This window comes from Macaca nemestrina, chromosome 15 (assembly GCF_043159975.1).
Source record: "Macaca nemestrina isolate mMacNem1 chromosome 15, mMacNem.hap1, whole genome shotgun sequence".
In the NCBI taxonomy this organism is placed as follows: Eukaryota; Metazoa; Chordata; class Mammalia; order Primates; family Cercopithecidae; genus Macaca; species Macaca nemestrina.
Window position 1 is genome coordinate 59,197,729 of NC_092139.1, and position 26,612 is coordinate 59,224,340.

A 26,612-nucleotide genomic window follows, 5' to 3' on the forward strand; every position below is an offset into this window, starting at 1 on the left:
TGTATAAAGAGGACTTTATTTTCCCAGAGTTCTGGAGGCGAAGTTCATCATCAAAATATCAGTAGGTTCAATTGTCTGTTGAGGGCTCATGTCTGTTTCTAAGATGATGCCTTCATGCTGCATCTTTTGGAAGGGAGGAGCATTGTGTCCTCACAGAGCAGAAAATAGAAGGGCCACAGGACAAACTCCCTCTATCAAGCCTTTTCATAAGGGCACCTGATCCCATTCACAAAAACTCTATCTTCATGACTTGACTTAATCACTTCCCAAAGGTCCCACTTCCTAATACTGTCACACTGTTTCAACAGTAAACAGTTTATGTAGCGTTTCAACATAAATTAAGGACATTCAAACCAAGGAAGGCTGGGAGGGCAGCCAGAGGGAAGGAAAGTGCAAGAAGAGGTTTGGTGGAGGTGTCCTAGATTGCCTGCAGTCCAAGGAGGTTGGGGAGATTGTCAGTAACAGACCTCCCTTGGTATCCCTGCTCTGCAGTCACTGGCTAAGAGCAGTCCTTAGAAAGCACAGCCTGACACAAATACAAGAACATGTGCTCAGTAGGAAAGAGACCATATTTCCCCAATAGCCCAGATAATGCCCTCCCCTCAACTGGCATCTCTGTTCCTTAAACATTGACCTCTTTTCTCCGAATCTCTTGGGGACACATGGGTTGAATTCAGGTTCTCTGTGGCCCTCTGGATTCTGTCTGCCTTTGTTATATCTTCACAAACAAGTTATGCAGCCTCAACTGAAGCTTGTAACAAAGCAAAGTTACTCTCCTGTGTGTGTCCTCTGATGGCTGGTGAGATATGGCTTCAAGATGAAGCCTCACCCACACTCCCTGTACAAAAACCCTTCTCACGTAAGTGTCTCTTTAAGTGCTTACTGTAGTATGACTTATTGCTAAACTTTCGTCCACACTCTTGGCATTCATAAGGCCTCTCTCCTGTGTGTATTCTTTCATGCACAGTGAGGTCTGACTTACTGGTATAGCCTCGCTTACACTCCTGGCACACAAAAGGCTTCTCCTTTGAGTGTATCCGCCAGTGGTGTCTGGTGAGACTTCTCTTCCAGCTGAAGCCTTGTCCACACACATTACACACGAAGGGCTTCTCCCCTGAGTGTGTCCTCTGGTGTGTGAGGAGATTTCCCTTCCAGTTGAAGCCTCGCCCACACTCCTTGCATACAAAAGGCTGCTTGCCAGAATGTGCAAGCTGGTGTTTCACAAGGTTTGACTTCCAGATAAATCCTTGCCCACATTCACTACAGATGAAAGGCTTCTCCCCTGAGTGTGTCTTCTGGTGGAAGAGGAGAGTTGACTTTAGGATGAAGCCTCGCCCACAATCCTTGCAATTAAATGGCCTTTCCCCTGAGTGTGTCCACTGATGTCTAAGAAGATTTGCCTTCAAACTAAAACTTTTCTCACACTGCTTGCACATGAAGGGTTTCTCTCCTGAGTGTGTCCTCTGATGTATGGTGAGATTTGGCTTCAAGGTAAAGCCTCGCCCACAATCCCTGCAGAAAAAACGTTTCTCTCCCAAGTGTGCCCTCAGGTGCTTGTTATACGAGGACTTATCCCGAAACCTTCGCCCACACTCCCGACATCCATAAGGCTTCTCCTCTGAGTGTGTCCTCTGGTGTAATGTGAAGGTTGACTTTTGGATAAAGCCTCGTCCACAGTCCTTGCACACAAAAGGCTTCTCCTCTGAGTGTGTGATCTGATGTTTCACGAGAGTTGACTTCTGAATAAACCCTTGCCCACATTCTCTACAAACGAAAGGTTTCTCCCCTGAGTGTGTTCTCTGGTGGTAGATGAGAGTTGACTTTTGGCTAAAGCTTCGCTCACAATCCTTGCACACAAAAGGCTTCTCCCCTGAGTGTGTTCTCTGGTGTCTGAGGAGACTTCCTTTCACGCTAAAACTTTGCTCACACTGCCTGCACGCGAAGGGCTTCTCCCCTGAGTGTGTCCTCTGGTGTGTGATGAGGTGTGACTTATTGCTAAAGCCTCGGCCACACTCCTGGCATCTGTAAGGCTTCTCTCCTGAGTGTATTCTCTTGTGCACAACGAAGTATGACTTATTAGTATAGCCTCGCCCACACTCCTTGCACACAAAAGGCTTCTCCCCTGAATGTGCCTTCAAGTGCTTGTTGTATGAGGACTTATCATTAAACCTTCGCCCACACTCCTGGCATTCATAAGGCTTCTCTCCTGTGTGTGTTCTCTCATGCACAGTGAGGTATGACTTACTGGTGTAGCCTCGTCCACACACCTTGCACAGAAAAGGCTTCTCTCCTGAGTGTGTCCTCTGGTGTCTGAGGAGATTTGCCTTGAGGCTGAAGCCTCGCCCACACTCACTGCATACATAGGACTTCTCTCCTGTGTGTGTCTTCTGGTGCAAGAGCAATGCTGACTCATTTCTAAAGCCCTGGTGACACTCCCTGCATGTAAAAAGTTTCTGCCTGGAATGTGCTTTTTTGTGTATGATTACTATCGTCTTCTGGCTTAAGTCTTGCCCACGCTCTGCACACCTGAATGCTCCCCATCTTGAATTTTCTATTCCTTTCAATACTTTGTCTATTTCTGTAGGATTTTCCCTCTGGCCTTGACTAGACTCTATTTCCACTACACTGTTCCTCCTCCTTGAGCTTACTGCATGTCTTAGGGGTGGGCTGGAAAATGCCATGGGCTTAGAGCTTTTTTCTTTCTCTTGACCTTCAGCTGTGTCACTCTGGAAGCTTTGATCAGAAAATTGTAGTTGCTGTTGCCTCTGATGTGCAAGTCCAAGATTCTTGGGCCGCAGGACATGTTCTGCATATATTCCTGGAGAACAGACCAACAATGAGACTGAATCAGTAATGAAAAGTCTTCTATCAAAGAAAAACCTAGGACCCAATTGCTTTACTGCTTAATTCTAGTAAACTCATAAAGAACAACAAACATCAATTCTTCTCAAACTATTCCAAAAACCTGAAGCGGGGTGGGGAGGAATTCTTCCTAACTCATTCTACAAGACCAGCATTATCCTGATACCAAAAACAGACAAGAACACAACAAAAACAGAGAACTACAGGCCAATATCCCTGATGACGCTAAATGGAAAAATCCTCAACAAAATACTAGCAAACCCAATCCAGTAACACAGAAAAGATAATACACAATGACCAAATGAGATTTATCCCAGGTATGCAATCATGATTCAACATACACAAATCAATACTTGTGATACATCACATCAACAGAGTGAAGGACCAAAAGACATATGATCATCTCAACAGATACAGAAAAGGATTTGATATAATTCAAAATCCCATTATGATAAATACTTTTGTTTTTTTGAGACAGGGTCTCACTCTGTTGCCCAGGCTGGAGTACAGTGGCATGATCATGGTTCACTGCAGCCTCGACCTCCCAGGCTTACACGATCCTCTCACCTTAACTTCCCGAATAGCTGAACTCCAGGTGCCTGCCTGTAGTCAAGCCATAGGTGTCACTGCCTGGCTAATTTTTGTATTTTTTGTAGAGAGGGGATTTCGCCATGTTGTCCAGGAAAAGTACTCCAAAACTTGTCGGATATATGATTACATGAGTTTTCCTACATCATCTGTATAATTTCTAATTTTTCTGATCACTCAGATAATGAGAGTTAAGTTTGCTGATTCTGTAAAGTTACAGGGTAACTTACAATGGTGTTATTTTGGCACTACCCACATACACCCCATCTTCTCATACCTGCACTGAACCAGCTTTGTCATTCTGCCAGTAACCTCACTTATGAGTTAAATAAAATCCTAACATGTACTCCCATTACATTAAACATTCACACTTTCAGAAGTCAGTGGTAGACAAGAAGCCTTTTATTTTAATTAACTGACAGACAAATCAGCAAGCAATTAATATGGGGGCGAGAGAAGGGAGTTGATAATGGACTGAACGTTAGCATCCCCCCTAAATTCATATGTTGATGCCTTAACCTCCAATGTGATGGTATTTGGAGGTGGAGTTGTTGGGAGATAAACAGGTTTAGTTGAGATCATGGGGTGACTATGAGAGGACACAGCAAGAAGGTGGCAGCCTGCGAGCCAGGATGGGGACCCTCACAATGAAGCAAAGGTGCCAGCACCTTCATCTTGGAATTCGCAGATTCTAGAACTGTAAGAAATAAATGTCTGTTGTTTAAGCCTCCCAGTCTATGATATTTTGTCATGTCTATGATATTTGAGATGACTAAGAAAGGAGTCTCTTCCCACCTATGCAAACTGAGGGAGTGGCACCGATCATAAATCCAAAAGCAGAGACCTCATACCCATGAAAACTCACACCGGCTCCAAATTTCTCAGTGGATGCCCCCACATTTTTTATGGGGTGGTGGGAAGCAAGGAATGGGAAAGAACTCCACAGTCTGTATGAACCTGCTTTTTTGGGAAACAACAGGACAAAGTCAACAACAATAACCATAAAAAAAAAAATCAACCTGCTAATTTTCTGACAGAGAGTATACTGTGTAATTCCACTTACAAGAAGTTCTAAGATAGGTGAAATTAAGGAATTGAACAAAATCCAAATAGTGATTTTCTCTGGTGGATGTGGGGGCAGGAAATGACTGGAAAAAGGCATAAGAGTACTTCTGGGGTGAAAGTAATTGTTATGTGTTGTCATAGGGGTCCAGATTACATAAAGTTATGCATATGTCAAAGCTCACTGAATGTTACACTTAAGATTTATGCATCTTACATCAGTCCTAAGAAGAACCACAAAGAAACATTATAATATTACTTATTGATATGCATGCTGAAGTGTTTATCAGTAAAGGATAATGATGTCTCCAATATTAAAGAGCATCAAAAGGAAGATGGACTTATGGATGGAGAGAGCAATGTACAGCTGGATAAGTAAGTGATAAAGAATATGGAGCACAGAGCTAAATGCTGACTGTAGGTGGTAAGACTGACAGGTGTTCATTCTATAAGCCTTTCAACTTTTTAGTATCCACCAAAACATAATTGTTTAACATTTGCTTCACAAAAAAATGCTGGAAGAAAGAAAGTATTATAGGATGTAAACTCAAAATATACATGCCATGAAATAAGGAAAGTTAAATGAGCATTACAGTCACCAAAAATATCTTAAGAACTAATATTAACATTAAATGAAATAGATAATAATATAGTAACTATTATTATGTTTTACAGATGAAATATGACGACCAGGATTTGCTTCAAAATAATCCAGGAATGGGAGATGAGGGTGAAAGTACAGAGGACACAAGATTCCCTGTAAGCCAATAAAATTATAATAATTCTAACCTTGCATGTATTTAATAGTAGGCTAAAATATATAAAGTAAGTCCTACAAAACTTAGTAGATATAGAACAATCCACTATGAATATAGAAGATGTAAAAACCATCTTTTCAAGTATTGGATAGTTCAAACTGCCCTCCCTAAAAAAAATCTGTAAAGACACAGAAGAGTTAAGCAACAACAACAAAAATCTTTATATATAATTGGCCAAGCATGGTGGCTCACGTCTGTAATCCCAGCACTTTGGGAGGCCGAAGCGGGTGGATCACCTGAGGTCAGGAGTTCAAAACCAGCCTGGCCAACATGATGAAACCCATCTCTAGTAAAAATACAAAAAAAATTAACCAGGGGTGGTGGTGAGCACATGTAATCCCAGCTACTCAGAAAGCTAAGACAAGAGAATTGCTTGAACCTGGGAGGCGGAGGTTCCAGGGAGCCAAGATCGCGTCACTGCACTCCAGTCTGGGTTACAAGAGTGAAACTCCGTCTCAAAACAAAACAAAACAAAACTTTATATCTTTAAATCTTTGTATCTTTATAAACTTGATCTACGAAGGGTTTCTTAAACAAGACATAAAAGAGACTTCTAAGTACTCGAGGAGAACTGCAGCTAAGTAAGGCTAAATCTGTCCACACATTCAATAAATAGGATATAAAGGTCAATAGAAACAGATGACCCTGAAACTGACACAAAGCAAGACAGAGAAAACTAAATTTATCATTGTCATAAGCAGAAAACTTAACATCACTTTTTAGCAGTCTCCTGTGGTCCCACTGTGAGGAGTGAGGGAAGCCAGTAAAATAGCATGAAAAGAGAAGAGAGGAACACAGGGCCTAACTGTGAACTAAAACTGCTCCAAGAGAGAACAAGTCCACCCTAGCGGAAAGAATCATCATCATCATCATTGTCGTCGAGGCAAGAATCATCATCATCATCATCATCATGAGTCCTGATAATCATCATCATCATGAGTCCTGATCATCATCATCATCATCATAAGTCGTGATCATCATCATCATCATGAGTCCTGATCATCATCATCAAGTCCTGATCATCATCATCATCATCATAATGAGTCCCGATCATCATCATCATCATGAGTCCTGATCATCATCATCATCATCATTATCATGAGTCCTGATCATCATCATGATCATCATCATCATGAGTCCTGATCATCATCATCATCATCATCATGAGTCCTGATCATCATCATCATCATCATGAGTCCTGATAATCATCATCATGAGTCCTGATCATCATCATCATCGAGTCCTGATCATCATAATCATCATCATCATGAGTCCTGATCATCATCATCAGCATCATGAATCCTGATCATCATCATCATCATCAAGAGTCCTGATCATCATCATCATCATCATGAGTCCTGATCATCATCATCATGAGTCCTGATCATCATCATCATCATGAGTCGTGATCATCATCATCATCATGAGTCCTGATCATCATCATCATCATGAGTCCTGATCATCATCATCATCATGAGTCCTGATCATCATCATCATCATGAGTCCTGATCATCATCATCATCATCATCATGAGTCCTGATCATCATCATCATGAGTCCTGATCATCATCAACATGAGTCCTGATCATCATCATCATCAGTCCTGATCATCATCATCATCCTCATGATCAGACTCATGAGTCCTGATCATCATCATCATCATGAGTCCTGATCATCATCATCATCATCATGAGTCCTGATCATCATCATCACCATCATGAGTCCTGATCATCATCATCATCATCATGAGTCCTGATCATCATCATCAAGAGTCCTGATCATCATCATCAGCATCATGATCATCATCATCGAGTCCTGATCATCATCATCATCATCATCATGAGTCCTGATCATCATCATGAGTCCTGATCATCATCATCATCGACTCCTGATCATCATCATCATCGAGTCCTGATCATCATCATCATCATGAGTCCTGATCATCATCATCGAGTCCTAATCATCATCGTCATCATGAGTCCTGATCATCATCGTCATCATGAACCTGATCATCATCATCATCATCAGTCCTGATCATCATTATCATCATCATCAAGAGTCCTGATCATCATCATGAGTCCTGATCATCATCATCATCATGAGTCCTGATCATCATCATCATCAGTCCTGATCATCATCATCATCCTCATGATCAGGACTCATGAGTCCTGATCATCATCATCATCATCATGAGTCCTGATCATCATCATCATCATCATGAGTCCTCATCATCATCATCATCATCATCATGAGTCCTGATCATCATCATCATCCTCATGATCAGGACTCATGAGTCCTTATCATCATCATCATCATGAGTCCTGATCATCATCATCATCATCATGAGTCCTGATCATCATCATCATCATGAGTCCTGATCATCATCATCATCATGAGTCCTGATCATCATCATCATCATCATGAGTCCTGATCATCATCATCATCATCATCATCAGTCCTGATCATCATCATCATCATCAGGCCTGATCATCATCATCATCCTCATGATCAGGACTCATGAGTCCTGATCATCATCATCATCATCATGAGTCCTGATCATCATCATCATGAGTCCTGATCATCATCATCATCATGAGTCCTGATCATCATCATCGAGTCCTGACCATCATCATCATCATGAGTCCTGATCATCATCATCATCATCATGAGTCCTGATCATCATCAACATGAGTCCTGATCATCATCATCATGAGTCCTGATCATCATCATCATCATCCTCATGATCAGGACTCATGAGTCCTGATCATCATCATCATCGAGTCCTGATCATCATCATCATCATCATGAGTCCTGATCATCATCATCAGTCCTGATCATCATCATCATCCTCATGATCAGACTCATGAGTCCTGATCATCATCATCATCATGAGTCCTGATCATCATCATCATCATCATGAGTCCTGATCATCATCATCACCATCATGAGTCCTGATCATCATCATCATCATCATGAGTCCTGATCATCATCATCAAGAGTCCTGATCATCATCATCATGAGTCCTGATCATCATCATCAGCATCATAAGCATCATCATTGAGTCCTGATCATCATCATCATCATCATCATGAGTCCTGATCATCATCATGAGTCCTGATCATCATCATCATCATCGACTCCTGATCATCATCATCATCGAGTCCTGATCATCATCATCATCATGAGTCCTGATCATCATCATCGAGTCCTGATCATCATCGTCATCATGAGTCCTGATCATCGTCATCATGAACCTGATCATCATCATATTAATCAGTCCTGATCATCATTATCATCATCATCATGAGTCCTGATCATCATCATCAGTCCTGATCATCATCATCATCCTCATGATCAGGACTCATGAGCCCTGATCATCATCATCATCATCATCATGAGTCCTGATCATCATCATCATCATCATGAGCCCTGATCATCATCATCATCATCATCTTGAGTCCTGATCATCATCATCATCCTCATGATCAGGACTCATGAGTCCTCATCATCATCATCATCATGAGTCCTGATCATCATCATCATCGAGTCCTGATCATCATCATCATCAGTCCTGATCATATCATCGAGTCATGATCATCATCATCATCATCATGAGTCCTGATCATCATCATCGTCATCATGAGTCCTGATCATCATCATCATCGAGTCCTGATCATCATCATCATGAGTCCTGATCATCATCATCATCATCGAGTCCTGATCATCATCGTCATCATGAGTCCTGATCATCATCATCATCATCGAGTCCTGATCATCATCGTCATCATGAGTCCTGATCATCATCATCGAGTCCTGATCATCATCATCATCATGAGTCCTGATCATCATCATCATCATCATGAGTCCTGATCATCATAATCATCATGAGTCCTGATCATCATCATCATCGAGTCCTGATCATCATCATCATGAGTCCTGATCATCATCATCATCGAGTCCTGATCATCATCATCATGAGTCCTGATCATCATCATCATCATCATCATCGAGTACTGATCATCATCATCATCATGAGTCCCCATCATCATCATCATCATCATCATGAGTCCTGATCATCATCATCATCATCATGAGTCTTGATCATCATCATCATCATAATCATCATGAGTCCTGATCATCATCATCATCATCATGAGTTCTGATCAACATCATCAACATGAGTCCTGATCATCATCATCATCATCATGAATCCTGATCATCATCATCATCATGAGTCCTGATCATCATCATCATGAGTCCTGATCATCATCATCATCATCATCATGAGTCCTGATCATCATCATCATCATCATGAGTCCTGATCATCATCATCGAGTCCTCATCATCATCATCATCATGAGTCCTGATCATCATCATCATCATCATGAGTCCTGATCATCATTATCATGAGTCCTGATGATCATCATCATCATCACTCCTGATCATCATTATCATCATCATGAGTCCTGATCATCATCATCATCAGGAGTGCTGATCATCATCATCATCATGAGTCCTGATTATCATCATCATCATGAGTCCTGATCATCATCATCATCATGAGTCCTGATCATCATCATCAAGAGTCCTGATCAACATCATCATTAGTCCTGATCATCATCATCATCAGTCCTGATCATCATCGAGTCCTGATCATCATCATCATCATCATCATGAGTCCTGATCATCATCATGAGTCCTGATCATCATCATCATCATCGAGTCCTGATCATCATCATCCTCGAGTCCTGATCATCATCATCATCATGAGTCCTGATCATCATCATCGAGTCCTGATCATCATCGTCATCATGAGTCCTGATCATCATCGTCATCATGAACCTGATCATCATCATCATCATCAGTCCTGATCATCATTATCATCATCATCAAGAGTCCTGATCATCATCATGAGTCCTGATCATCATCATCATCATGAGTCCTGATCATCATCATCATCCTCATGATCAGGAATCATGAGTCCTGATCATCATCATCATCATCAGTCCTGATCATCATCATCATCATCATGAGTCCTCATCATCATCATCATCATCATCATGAGTCCTGATCATCATCATCATCCTCATGATCAGGACTCATGAGTCCTGATCATCATCATCATCATGAGTCCTGATCATCATCATCATCATCGAGTCCTGATCATCATCGTCATCATGAGTCCTGATCATCACCATCATCATCATCATGAGTCCTGATCATCATCATCATCATCATCATCGAGTACTGATCATCAGTATCATCATGAGTCCCCATCATCATCATCATGAGTCCTGATCATCATCATCATCATCATCATCATGAGTCCTGATCAACATCATCATGAGTTCTGATCAACATCATCATCATGAGTCCTGATCATCATCATCATCATGAGTCCTGATGATCATCCTCATCATCATGAGTCCTGATCATCATCATCGAGTCCTGATCATCATCATCATCATTATGAGTCCTGATCATCATCATCATCATGAGTCCTGATCATCATCATCATCATGAGTCCTGATCATCATCATCATGAGTCCTGAACATCATCATCATCAGTTCTGATCATCATCATCATCATGAGTCCTGATCATCATCATCGAGTCCTGATCATCATCATCATCATCATGAGTCCTGATCATCATCATGAGTCTTGATCATCATCATCATCATGAGTCCTCATCATCATCACCATCATGAGTCCTCATCATCATCATCATGAGTCCTCATCATCATCATCATCATCATCATCATGAGTCCTGATCATCATCATGAGTCCTGATGATGATCATCATCATCAGTCCTGATCATTATCATCATCATGAGTCCTGATCATCATCATCATCATCATGAGTCCTGATTATCATCATCATCGAGTCCTGATCATCATCATCATCATGAGTCCTGATCATCATCATCATCATCGAGTCCTGATCATCATCATCATGAGTTCTCATCATCATCATGAGTCCTGATCATCATCATCATCATCATCGAGTCCTGATCATCATCATCATCATCATCATGAGTCCTGATCATAATCATCATCATCATGAGTCCTGATCATCATCATCATTATCATCATGAGTCCTGATCATCATCATCATCATCATGAGTCCTGATCATCATCATCATCATGAGTCCTCATAATTATCATCATCATCATCATCATGAGTGCTGATCATCATCATCATCATCATGAGTCCTGATCATCATTATCATCATCATGAGTCCTGATCATCATCATCATCATCATCATGAGTCCTGATCATCATTATCATCATCATCATGAGTCCGGATCATCATCATCATCATGAGTCCTGATCATCATCATCATCATGAGTCCTGATCATCATCATCATCATCATCGAGTCCTGATCATCATCATCATGAGTCCTGATCCTCATCATCATCATCATCAATCCTGATCATCATCATCATCATCATCATGAGTCCCAATCATCATCATCATCCTCATGATCAGGAGTCATGAGTCCTGATCAACATCATCATCATGAGTCCTGATCATCATCATCATCATCATCATGAGTCCTGATCATCATCATCATCATCATGAGTCCTGATCATAATCATCATCATGAGTCCTCATAATTATCATCATCATCATCATCATCATCATCATCATGAGTCCTGATCATCATCATCATCATCATGAGTGCTGATCATCATCATCATCATCATGAGTCCTGATAATTATCATCATCATCATCATCATTAGTGCTGATCATCATCATCATCATCATGAGTCCTGATCATCATTATCATCATCATGAGTCCTGTTCATCATCGTCATCATCATCATGAGTCCTGATCATCATTATCATCATGAGTCCGGATCATCATCATCATGAGTCCTGATCATCATCATCATCATCATCATGAGTCCTGATCATCATCATCATCATCATCGAGTCCTGATCATCATCATCATGAGTCCTGATCATCATCATCATCATGAGTCCTGATGATCATCATCATGAGTCCTGATCATCATCATCATCATCATCAGTCCTGATCATCATCATCATGAGTCCCGATCATCATCATCATCCTCATGATCAGAACTCATGAGTCCTGATCATCATCATCATCATGAGTCCTGATCATCATCATCATGAGTCCTGATCATCATCATCATCATCATGAGTCCTGATCATCATCATCATCATCATTATCATGAGTCCTGATCATCATCATGAGTCCTGATCATCATCATCATAATGAGTCCTGATCATCATCATCATCATCATGAGTCCTGATCATCATCATCATCAAGAATCCTGATCATCATCATCATCATGATTCCTGATCATCATCATGAGTCCTCATCATCATCATGAGTCCTGATCATCATCATCATCATCATCGAGTCCTGATCATCATCATGAGTCCTGATCATCATCATCATCATCATGAGTCCTGATCATCATCATCATGAGTCCTGATCATCATCATCATCATAATCATGAGTCCTGATCATCATCATCATGAGTCCTGATCATCATCATGAGTCCTGATCATCGTCATCATCATAAGTCCTGATCATCACTATCATCAGTCCTGATCATCATCATCATCATGAGTCCTGATCATCATAATCATCATGAGTCCTGATCATCATCATCATCATCATGAGTCCTGATCATCATCATCATCATCATGAGTCCTGGTCATCATCATCATCATCATCATCATGAGTCCTGATCATCATCATCATCATCGAGTCCTGATCATCATCATCATCATGAGTCCCCATCATCATCATCATCATCGAGTCCTGATATTCATCATCATCATCATCATGAGTCCTGATCATCATCATCATCATCATCATGAGTCCCATCATCATCATCATCATCATCATCATCATCATGAGTCCCATCATCATCATCATCCTCATGATCAGGACTCATGAGTCCTGATCATCATCATCATCATGAATCCTGATCATCATCATCATCATCATGAGTCCTGATCATCATCATCATCAGGAGTCCTGATCATCATCATCATCATCATCAGGAGTCCTGATCATCATCATCACCATCATCATGAGTCCTGATCATCATCATCATCCTCATGATCAAGACTCATGAGTCCTTATCATCATCATCATCATGAGTCCTGATCATCATCATCATCATCATCATCATGAGTCCAGATCATCATCATCATCATCATCATGAGTGCTGATCACCATCAAGAGTCCTGTTCATCATCATCATGAGTCCCGATCATCATCATCAGTCCTGATCATCGAGTCCTGATCATCATCATCATTGAGTCCTGATCATCATCATCATCATCATGAGTCCTGATCATCATCATCATGAGTCCTGATCATCATCATCGAGTCCTGATGATCATCATCATGAGTGCTGATCATCATCGTCATCATGAGTCCTGATCATCATCATCATCAGTCCTGATCATCATTATCATCATCATGAGTCCTGATCATCATAATCATCATGAGTCCTGATCATCATCCTCATCATCATCATGAGTCCTGATCATCATCATCATCATCATGAGTCCTGATCATCATCATCATCATTATGAGTCCTGATCATCATCATCATCATCATTGAGTCCTGATCATCATCATCATCATGAGTCCCCATCATCATCATCATCATGAGTCCTGATCATCATCATCATCAGGAGTCCTGATCATCATCATCATCATCATCATGAGTCCTGATTATCATCATCATCATCATGAGTCCTGAACATCATCATCATCATGAGTCCTAATCATCATCATCATCATGATTCCTGATCATCATCATGAGTCCTCATCATCATCATGAGTCCTGATCATCATCATCATCATCGAGTCCTGATCATCATCATCATGAGTCCTGATCATCATCATCATCATCATCATGAGTCCTGATCATCATGGTCATCATGAGTCCTGATCATCATCATCATGAGTCCTGATCATCATCATCATGAGTCCTGATCATCATCATGAGTCCTGATCATCGTCATCATCATGAGTCCTGATCATCATCATCATCAGTCCTGATCATCATCATCATCAGTCCTGATCATCATCATCATCATGAGTCCTGATCATCATCATCAGTCCTGATCATCGTCATCATCATGAGTCCTCATCATCATCATCATCAGTCCTGATTATCATCATCATCATGAGTCCTGATCATCATAATCATCATGAGTCCTGATCATCATCATCATCATCATGAGTCCTGGTCATCATCATCATCATCATGAGTCCTGATCATCATCATCATCATCGAGTCCTGATCATCATCATCGAGTCCCCATCATCATCATCATCATCATGAGTCCTGATCATCATCATCATCATCATCATGAGTCCTGATCATCATCATCATCATGAGTCCTGATCAACATTATCATCATGAGTCCTGATCATCATCATCGAGTCCTGATCATCATCATCGAGTCCCCATCATCATCATCATCATCATGAGTCCTGATCATCATCATCATCATCATCATGAGTCCTGATCATCATCATCATCATGAGTCCTGATCAACATTATCATCATGAGTCCTGATCATCATCATCGAGTCCTGATCATCATCATCGAGTTCTGATCATCATCATCATCATGAGTCCTGATCATCATCATCATCATTATGAGTCCGATCATCATCATCGAGTCCTGATCATCATCATCATCATGAGTCCTGATCATCATCATCATCATCATCATGAGTCCTGATGATCATCATCATCATCGGGTCCTGATCATCATCATCATCATCATGAGTCCTGATCATCATCATCATCATCATCATGAGTCCTGATCATCATCATCATCATCATCATCATGAGTCCTGATCATCATCATCATGAGTCCTGATCATCATCATGAGTCCTGATCATCGTCATCATCATGAGTCCTGATCATCATCATCATCAGTCCTGATCATCATCATCATGAGTCCTGATCATCATCACCAGTCCTGATCATCGTCATCATCATGAGTCCTGATCATCGTCATCATCATGAGTCCTGATCATCATCATCATCTGTCCTGATCATCATCATCATCATGAGTCCTGATCATCATCATCAACATCATCATCATGAGTCCTGCTCATCATCAACATCATCATGAGTCCTGATCATCATCATCGAGTCCTGATGATCATCATCATCATGAGTCCTGATCATCATCATCATCATCATGAGTCCTGATCATCATCATCATCGAGTCCTGATCATCATCATCATCATCATGAGTCCTGATCATCATCATCATCATCATGAGTCCTCATCGTCATCATCATGAGTCCTGATCATCATCATCATCATCATCATCATCAAGAGTCCTGATCATCATCATCATCATGAGTCCTGATCATCATCATCATGAGTCCTGATGATCATCATCATCATCGGGTCCTGATCATCATCATCATCATCATGAGTCCTGATCATCATCATCATGAGTCCTTATCATCATCATGAGTCCTGATCATCATCATCATCATGAGTCCTGATCATCATCATCATGAGTCCTGATCATCATCATCATCAGTCCTGATCATCATTATCATCATGAGTCCTGATCATCATCGAGTCCTGATCATCATCATCATGAGTCCTGATCATCTTCATGAGTCTTGATCATCATCATCATCATGAGTCCTCATCATCATCATCATGAGTCCTGATTATCTTCATCATGAGTCCTGATCATCATCATCATCATCATGAGTCCTGATCATCATCATCATCATGAGTCCTGATCATCATTATCATCATCATGAGTCCTGATCATCATCATCATCATCATCATGAGTCCTGATTATCATCATCATCATCATCATGAGTCCTGATCATCATCATCATGAGTCCTGATCATCATCATCATCATCATGAGTCCTGATCATCATCATGAGTCCTGATCATCATCATGAGTCCTGATCATCATCATCATCATTATGAGTCCTGATCATCATCATCATCATCATCGAGTCCTGATCATAATGATCATCATCATGAGTCCTGATCATCATCATCATCATGAGTCCTGATCATCATGATCATCATCATGAGTCCTGATCATCATCATCATCATCATGAGTCCTGATCGTAATCATCATCATGAGTCCTCATAATTATCACCATCATCATCATCATGAGTCCTGATCATCATCATCATCGAGTCCTGATCATCATCATCATCATCATCATCATCGAGTCCTGATCATCATCATCATCGAGTCCTGATCATTATCATCATCATCATCATGAGTCCTGATCATCATCATCATCATCATGAGTGCTGATCATCATTATCATCATCATGAGTCCTGATCATCATCATCATCATCATCATGAGTCCTGATCATCATCACCATCATCATCATGAGTCCGGATCATCATCATCATCATGAGTCCTGATCATCATCATCATCATCATCAGGAGTCCTGATCATCATCATTATCATCATGAGTCCTGATCATCATCATCATCATCATCATGAGTCCTGATCATCATCATCATCATCATCATCATGAGTCCGGATCATCATCATCATCATCATCATGAATCCGGATCATCATCATCATCATGAGTCCTGATCATCATCATCATCATCATCATCATCATCATGAGTCCTGATCATCATCATCATCATCATGAGTCCTGATCATCATCATCATCATCATGAGTCCTGATCATCATCCCCATCATCATCATGAGTCCGGATCATCATCATCATCATGAGTCCTGATCATCATCATCATAATGAGTCCTGATCATCATCATCATGAGTCCTGATCATCATCATCATCATCATGAGTCCTGATATTCATCATCATCATCATCATGAGTCCTGATCATCATCATCATCATCATCATGAGTCCCGATCATCATCATCATCCTTGAGTCCTGATCATCATCATCATCATGAGTCCTGATCATCATCATCATCATCAGGAGTCCTGATCATCATCATCATCATCAGGAGTCCTGATCATCATCATCATCATCATCAGGAGTCCTGATCATCATCATCATCCTCATGATCAGGACTCATGAGTCCTTATCATCATCATCATCGAGTCCTGATCATCATCATCATCATCATCGTCATGAGTCCAGATCATCATCATCATCATCATGAGTGCTGATCATCATCATCAAGAGTCCTGTTCATCATCATCATGAGTCCTGATCATCATCATCAGTCCTGATCATCATCATCATCGAGTCCTGATCATCATCATCATCAAGTCCTGATCATCATCATCAAGTCCTGATCATCATCATCATCATCATGAGTCCTGATCATCATCATCGAGTCCTGATCATCATCGTCATCATGAGTCCTGATCATCATCATCATGAGTCCTGATCATCATCATCATCATGAGTCCCCATCATCATCATCATGAGTCCTGATCATCATCATCATCATCGAGTCCTGATCATCATCATCATCATGAGTCCTGATCATCATCATCATGAGTCCTGATTATAATCATCATCATCATCATGAGTCCTGTTCAACATCATCATCATGAGTCCTGATCATCATCATCATCATCATTATCATGAGTCCTGATCATCATCATCATCATGAGTCCTGATCATCATCATCATCATTAGTTCTGATCATCATCATCATTATCATCATGATGAGTCCTGATCATCATCATCATGAGTCCTGATCATCATCATCATTATGAGTCCTGATCATCATCATCATCCTCATGAGTCCTGATCATCATCATCATCATCATGAGTCCTGATCATCATCATCATCATCATCATCATGAGTCCTGATCATCATCATCATGAGTCCTGATCATCATCATCATCATGAGTCCTGATGATGATCATCATCATCAAGTCCTGATCATCATCATCATCATCATGAGTCCTGATCATCATCATGAGTCCTGATCATCATCATCATCATCATGAGGTCTGATCATCAGCATCAGGAGTCCTGATCATCATCATCAGTCCTGATCATCATTATCATCATGAGTCCTGATCATCATCATCATCGAGTCCTGATCATCATCATCATCATGAGTCCTGATCATCATCATGAGTCTTGATCATCATCATCATCGAGTCCTCATCATCATCATCATGAGTCCTGATTATCATCATCATCATGAGTCCTGATCATCATGAGTCCTGATGATCATCATCATGAGTCCTGATCATCATTATCATCATCATGAGTGCTGATCATCATCATCATCAGGAGTCCTGATCATCATCATCATCATCATCATCATGAGTCCTGATTATCATCATCATCAGGAGTCCTGATCATCATCATCATGAGTCCTGATCATCATCATCATGAGTCCTCATCATCATCATGAGTCCTGATCATCATCATCATCATGAGTCCTGATCATCATCATCATCATCATGAGTCCTGATCATCATCATCATCATGAGTCCTGATCATCATCATCATGAGTCCTGATCATCATCATCATCATCATCATTAGTCCTCATAATTATCACCATCATCATCATGAGTCCTGATCATCATCATCATCATCATCATGAGTCCTGATCATCATCATTATGAGTCCTGATAATTATCATCATCATCGAGTCCTGATCATCATCATCATCATCTAGTCCTGATCATCATCATCATGAGTCCTGATAATTATCATCATCATCATCATCATCATCATAAGTCCCGATCATCATCATCATCATCATGAGTCCTGATCATCATTATCATCATCATGAGTCCTCATTATCATCATCATCATCATCATGAGTCCTGATCATCATCATCATCATCATCATCATGAGTCCGGATCATCATCATCATCATGAGTCCTGATCATCATCATCATCATCATCATCATCATGAGTCCTGATCATCATCATCATCATCATGAGTCCTGATCGTCATCATCATGAGTCCTGATCATCATCATCATCATCATGAGTCCTGATATTCATCATCATCATCATCATGAATCCTGATCATCATCATCATCATCATGGTTCCTGATCATCATCATCATCATCATCATCAGGAGTCCTGATCATCATCATCATGATCATCAGCAGTCCTGATCATCATCATCATCATCAGCAGTCCTGATCATCATCATCATCATCAGGAGTCCTGATCATCATCATCATCATCATCATGAGTCCTGATCATCATCATCATCATCATGAGTCCTCATCATCATCATGAGTCCTGATCATCATCATCATGAGTCTTGATCATCATTATCATCATTATCATGAGTCCTGATCATCATCATGAGTCCTGATCATCATCATCATAATGAGTCCTGATCATCATCATCATCATGAGTCCTGATCATCATCATCATCATCATCATGAGTCATGATCATCATCATCATCATGAGTCCTGATCATCATCATCATCATCGAGTCCTGATCATCATCATCATCATCATGAGTCCTGATCATCATCATCATCATCATCATCATGAGTCCTGATCATCATCATCATCATCATCATCATCATCATCATGAGTCCTGATGAGCCACTGCAGTGACTACGGGGACTTAAGAGGGTGCACAATTCTAGACCACAGCCCCACTCATGCAGTACTTCTGGGGGAAATGGGGGAAGGAGGAAGGTGAAGTGACCTTTGGCAACAGTAGTACTGCTTAAAACATTAAAAGACAAGGAAAAAAGCTATGGGAATTGAAGAAGCATAATGGACAGAGGTTTTAAGAAGCTAAAATAGAACTTAAACAAATTAAAAAAAAAAAAACCCCATCAAAAAATGGGCAAAGGATATGAACAGACACTTCTCAAAAGAAGACATTTATGCAGCCAACAAACTTAGAAAAAATGCTCATCATCACTGGTCATTAGAGAAATGCAAATCAAAACCATAATGAGATACCATCTCATGCCAGTTAGAATGGCAATCATTAAAAAGTCAGGAAACAACAGGTGCTGGAGAGGATGTGGAGAAATAGGAACGCTTTTACACTGTCAGTGGGAGTGTAAATTAGTTCAACCATTGTGGAAGACAGTGTGGCGATTCCTCAAGGATCTAGAACTAGAAATATCATTTGACCCAGCAATTCCGTTACTGGGTATATACCCAAAGGATTATAAATCATTCTAGTATAAAGACACAGGCACATGTATGTTTATTGCAGCACTGTTCACAATAGCTAAGTATTGGAACTAACCCAAATGCCTATCAATGATGGACCAGATAAAGAAAATGTGGTACATATATACCATGGAATACTATGTGGCTATAAAAAAGGATGAGTTCATGTTCTTTGCAGGAACATGGATGAAACTGGAAACCATCTTTCTCAGCAGAGTCACACAAGAAGAGAAAAATCAAACACTGTATGTTCCCACTCATAAGTGGGAGTTGAACCATGAGAACACATGGACACAGGCATGGGAACATTACACACTGGGGAATGTTGGGGGTTGGGGGGCAGGGGGAGGGATAGCATTAGGAGAAATACCTAATGTAAATGATGAGTTGATGGGTGTAGCAAACCAATATGGCACATGTATACCTATGTAAGAAACCTGCATGTTGTGCACATGTACCCCAGAACTTAAATTAAAAAAAAAAAGAAAATCAGTATATAGAAGAATGAGATCCAAATTATGTCAAAAAATTTATATTTACTTGTACGGAAAAATAAATAAAAAACAAAACAAAACAAAAAGAAGCTAACATAGGAATACCCTGATAGTATCAGGAAGGGGCGACAGACTTAGGCTTGCAGTCGGGCAGTCACGAGGAAAGTCACAAATGAGGAGACTGAGTGGGAGAAAGAAGCCTAGCAAGTAGGGGGAAAGGAGGCTTCCTGGGAGAAGGAGTCCAGGGGCCCCAAGAGAACCCCTCACTCAGCAAGGACTGAAAGGAAGGCAGGGCCAGGTGGTCTGAAGAGCAGCCAAGGAGGCCAGAACAGCTTCCAGGTCCCCTGGCCTCAGAGAAGCCTCCTCCCTCCTGAAAGGCTGAGTGCCTTGTGCTCTGTCTGCCCTGTCTATCCCCTCACCTGCACGGGGGCCTGGCCGGCATCTTCTCTCTTCTCCCCAGGGCGCTTCCCCTTGCTCTAGCCGCCTGATGAGTTCTGGTTTAGAATGGAGAATTCCTGCTCACAGGGAAAAAAACCATAAGGTGACTCCTGGTTGTAGACTCCAGGGGCCATTTGCTGGAACCACCCAGGGCAGGAAGGGAGGGAGACTCAGAGGGGGAAGGCTCAGGAGGACCCTGTCTACCATGCTCAGAGTACAAACCCCCAGGGGGAGCCGCAGGGTGGGGAAAGAGGCCTGCAGGTGCCCAGTGGCAGTATGAAACTTTACCAAAGGTAGACCTTCCTCAGGGGAATAGAGAAAACAACATTCTTGTCTCTGAACCTAACCCTATGGCAACATCAGAGGCGCCACAGGTCAAATGTTAGGCTCGAGGGAAGCCACGCTTACCTAGTGAGACCAGGTGGCTGTAGTTCTCCAGTGTCACCTCCCTGTACAGGGCTCTCTGAGCAGGATTCAGCAGCCTCCATTCCTTCTGGGTGAAATCCACAGTGACATCCCCAAATGCCAAGAAAGCCTGTAACACAAAACCCAGGCATGCTCACCAGGGACAGTGTTGCACTCAGGCAGTTGGAGGATTCCAGGTTCTGCCACCTGTGCCTGGAGTTCCAAGACCTCCGTCTCTGCCTGGCCCCAGTATTTATGGTGCTAGGTAGTCTTAATGGGGCTTCCTAGAAGCACAGAGAGTTTCAACTGCTTGGAGCTTTAAACCTAGGCAGGGAGAAGAGGAAAACTCAAAAAATTAAGTAACAGTGTTTCCTACAAACATATGAACAGTAAATAACACATTACTAAAGTTTTACGGTACCCTGAGCCATGTTCTGAGTTAGATACTCCATGAATTTCTAAATGAGCAAGACACAGCTCTCATGGATCTTCTGATAAAATGACAACCGATCATTTGGGACCCGCGCTGGAAAATGTAAATCTCCACTGCAGGATCCCAGAATTCAGATCCAGGTTAGATCTGATTTCTACCAAAAATCCAGTGCTGTATAGGGCAGTCTGAGCACATCTGAATTAGTGGATGGAGCACTTTTGAAAGAGCCCTTCTCACAGTACATCTGTTCTGCAACTACGCACGTGACCAGTTTGGCATCTCTGTAGGTGCCTGATGAATTTAAATTCCCTTTGTGGCCAGGCACGGTGGCTTGTGCCTGTAATCCCAGCACTCTGAGAGGCTGAGGCGGGCGGATGACTTGAGGTCAGGAGTTTGAGACCAGCCTGGCCAACACGGTGAAACCCTGTCTCTACTAAAAATATAAAAATTAGCCAGGTGTGGTGGTGCATGGCTGTAATCTCAGGTGCTTGGGAGGCTGAGGCAGGAGAATCGCTTGAACCTGGGAGGAGGTTACAGTGAGCTGAGATTGTGCCACAGCACTCCAGCCCAGGCGACAGAGCAAGACTCTGTCTCATAAATAAATAATCAATTCATGAAGCTCATCAGACTACTAGACTCATGAGTCAGAAAGCCTCTCCTTTGACCCTTAACTGTCAATCCCTATTTCCCCCAGCACTGATCTATCATGTCACACCTACTGTAAAGATCCTCAAAATCCAGGCAGGCTGGGCATGCTGGCTCATGCCTATAATCCTAGCACTTTGGGAGGCTGATGCAGGATTGCTTGCATCCAGGAGTTTGAGACCAACCTGGGCAAAATAGCGAGACCCCAACTCCACATACACAAAAATAAAAAATTAGTTGAGCATGGTGGCAAGTGCCTGTAGTCCCAGCTAGTTGGGAGGCTGAGGTGTGAGCACTGTTTGAGCCTGGGAGGTCAAGGCTGCAGTGAGCTATTATTGTGCCACTGCACTTAGCCTGGGCAACAGTGAGACCCTGACCGCCATCCCCCCAAAAAACCCAAAAGAAAAACCAAGAAAACCCCAGACAGCTTAAAGACCAAGTTGGGCTCCTCAGGCTGGCATCCAGGCCTCTGTCCTCAGGAGGGTCAGAGGTAGCCAGCAGTCTTTAGGAATAATCAGATGATAGGGGCCAATGAGGGAGGTAGGTGGGAGCTATCTCAGCAGTTTAGGCCACGCTGTGAGGAGTCTGCAGGAAGTGGCAGAGCTATGGGAGGTGGCAATCCTACACTGTCAAACCGTGAGGACCCTGGTGAGCTTGGGCATCTGTGGCCAACTGACAATGCAGGCTCGGCACAGGGCAGTGACTGCTCCTCAGAGACGTGGCCGATCCAGGGCTGTAGGTGCAATCTCCCAGTTTGGTAATGCTGAAAGCCCATCTAACCATCCAACATGCTGTCTGCCAAACCAGAGATATTCAGGTGCCCTGTGTGACTCTGCACCTCCACTAGAACACACAGAAAATCAGCTGTGGCCACCCCAAGCCAGCACCTGGCAGACTTCTGAGTTGGGAGCCTAAGGGACCACAGTCCACTCCTGCACCCACATCTAGGCCATGCTTCTCGCAGCTGTTCCAGGCAGTGGCCATGCATTTTAAGGACATCAAGGCAAGCCCCTTCCGATCCAGGCGCTCCTCTGATGGCCCACTATGGCTTGAAGACCTGCTGGCCTGGCTGAGCCTCCCAAGGCTGTACTTGGTCTCCGACACTTCCACGCAATTTTATCCCTCTCTCCTCACTGGAGTCTGATGAGGCTCCAGTCATCCACTTTTCTCTCTTGCAGGCCTTTCCTCTAACATGAGCCCAGCCCATCTCATTGCATCTTGGGATCTGCTTCTCCTAGGACCTGGATTCATCCACCAGCCGTCTGTGAGAACGCTGACTGCTAAAACCCTTCGTCCCTGCAGTTGAGCGGTCTGCCCAGTGGCGGCCTGAGATTGAGCACACTTCTGCCTCTTCCCCATCTCCTGTACTTGCCACATCTCTCGCAACTGCCCAGGGAGCCCCTCCCACTGGAGGCCTTTGTGACCTCCCTCTCTGCCCTACCCTTCATTGACACCAACCCAACATCATCACTGGACACCTGAGTGTGGAGATTCCCGTCTTTGGCTGTAAATGCTCCCTGGGTGTTGTACACAGATCACTACTTGATAAGTGACACCCACAGGCCAGTCACCTGCTGGAGGACGCCAAGAAAGACAGATCACTCCCCAGGAGCGGTGCTGGCCTTGGTCCTGTGCTAACAATGTGACTGCTAGGGCCAGTGAAGGAAACGGGCCCATCCTGTGACAGCAAGAAGGACAGTTTTGGGAAGTCTCACCTGTCTCCTGGCTCCCTGGGGTCCCATGACTGTCTTCCTGCTCTCCATGGAGAAGGGAAGCTTGCAGATGGCTGATCTGTGGGAGGAGAGAAGTCAGAGGGTGGCTGGGTGCAGCTGCCCTCCCCACATGTGACACAGGCCTGATTCCAATACCAACTGGGGATCTGGGGAGAGCACATCTGCACAATCCCCCTGTGGGGGTCTGGCCAAAAGGTCTAGGGAGCCAGGCTCCCTGCAAATCCAGGACAAGCTCATCTGGGAGTGAAGACCCTGTGTCCCAGAAGCTGGGTGAGGTTTGTTGCTTACATCACTGAGGGGCTAAAAGGATGTGCAACACCTGCAGATGAGGTCTTGAGTTTAAGGTTAGGGCTCAGAGTTGCAGGTGTTCTTTGCATTGGACAGAACACACAAAAGCTGTCTGCCTCTTCTAGCCTCCGTCTACCTGGGTTTAAAGTCAGGATAATCACAGGGGCAGACAAACTTAAGAAGGCCACAGGCAGATGGCATTGGCAGTTATTAAGTACTGTACAACACCAAAGCCTGTAACAAATTAATAGCATGGGGAGTGTGAGCCTTCAAGAATAAAAGTCCTCAGACATGTGGTCAATCTAAGGCAGTGAGTGATCCAATGCAATTTGGATCCTGATTGCAACAAAGAATACGTGAGGAGTTTTAGCAGCCAGTGAAATCTGAACACGAATTGGATATTAGATTATCAAACATTGATTTTGTTATTATAAAAATATTTTGGGTTTTAAAAGCATGAGCCCTTCCTTGTATACAAACTTTCATAACATTCATGAGTGAAAATGATGTCTGGATGTGCTTAAACACCCCTTCTCACCCTCAAAAGTCAATTGAGCATTATTGGCCACACTTGATATCTTAGAACTGAATAATGTGTACTGGGTTCATTGTACTATTTTCTCTGAATTTTTGGAAAATAATTCCAGTAGAAATACAGGAAAAGAATTGTAAATTAAAGTGGTGGGTACAATGATTTCATTAGAGTACTCACTATACTTTTAAGTGAATGTTTTGATAAAAAAAAGTAAAAGTAAAAACAGACATACAGGGGTGAAAAGACGGAAATGTGAAGGAACAAAGATGCTATCGTGGTGATTATGATGAACACAGCATACATCCACTGGCCAGCAACTTTGAGACAGAAGAAGTGAACAAATACTACGGTGTTATGAAAGGAAAATAAAACTAGGGACCCCAGTCCACTATGCCAAAAGGAAAACATGTAAGAAGCTGCCTTTTCTTTTGTTCCAAAGGAGATAGCTACAGATAAAAGGTTAAGTATCTCCATAGTAGCTGCTCTATGCACACCTTATCTTACATAAAGTGCTGATTTACTGAGTGTAAGATGAATACATAACTGACTATTCTCCTACCTGCTCCTTTTCTCTTGCCACAGGTGGATTACCACACCCTCCCTCTTTCCCCTCCAGCCTACTTTTCCCTTTTAAACAATGAAGCTCTCAAACTCATCTTTGGGGAAAGCTACTGACCTCTCTCTGGGGCATGTGCTCAACCTTGGCAAAATAAACATCTATTAGCACATCAAAAAGCTTATCCACCATAATCAAGTGGGCTTCATCCCTGGGATGCAAGGCTGGTTCAACATATGCAAATCAATACATGTAATCCAACATATAAACAGAACCAAAGACAAAAACCACATGATTATCTCAATAGATGCAGAAAAGGCCTTTGACAAAATTCAACAGCCCCTCATGCTAAAAACTCTCAATAAATTCGGTATTGATGGAATGTATCTCAAAATAATAAGAGCTATTTATGACAAACCCACAGCCAATATCATACTGAATGGGCAAAAACTAGAAGCATTCCCTTTGAAAACTGGCACAAGACAGGGATGCCCTCTCTCACCACTCCTATTCAACATAGTGTTGGAAGTTCTGGCTAGGGCAATCAGGCAAGAGAAAGAAATCAAGGGTATTCAGTTAGGAAAAGAAGAAGTCAAATTGTCCCTGTT

The 26,612-nt window shown here is 42.2% G+C and overlaps 1 protein-coding gene and 1 long non-coding RNA gene across 8 annotated transcripts in view; one reads left to right on the plus strand and one right to left on the minus strand.

Moving 5' to 3' along the window:
• The window catches only part of LOC139358533 (uncharacterized), a 30,645-nt gene extending 23,526 nt beyond the window's left edge, over nucleotides 1–7,119 (plus strand). The window contains exon 4 of the long non-coding RNA XR_011613649.1: nucleotides 5,188–7,119. This is a non-coding gene — a long non-coding RNA (uncharacterized lncRNA). The remainder of the gene's footprint in view (nucleotides 1–5,187) is intronic.
• Nucleotides 1–26,612, minus strand: part of LOC139358529 (zinc finger protein 337) — a 37,486-nt gene continuing 10,874 nt past the window's right edge. For 2 of the 7 annotated variants that reach the window (XM_071079771.1, XM_071079772.1), the window contains exons 2-6: nucleotides 24,608–24,683; nucleotides 21,818–21,944; nucleotides 21,391–21,486; nucleotides 4,246–4,410; nucleotides 1–2,818 (exon numbers count right to left, since the gene is read on the minus strand). In XM_071079771.1, the coding sequence (XP_070935872.1) occupies nucleotides 813–2,818; nucleotides 4,246–4,410; nucleotides 21,391–21,486; nucleotides 21,818–21,944; nucleotides 24,608–24,655 (2,442 nt within the window). In that variant the 5' untranslated portion in view covers nucleotides 24,656–24,683 and the 3' untranslated portion in view covers nucleotides 1–812. Of the gene's footprint in view, nucleotides 4,148–4,245; nucleotides 5,193–21,390; nucleotides 21,487–21,817; nucleotides 21,945–24,607; nucleotides 24,684–26,612 lie in introns of those variants that run through there. The other 5 variants (XM_071079773.1, XM_071079774.1, XM_071079775.1 and 2 more) reach the window with 5 other exon arrangements.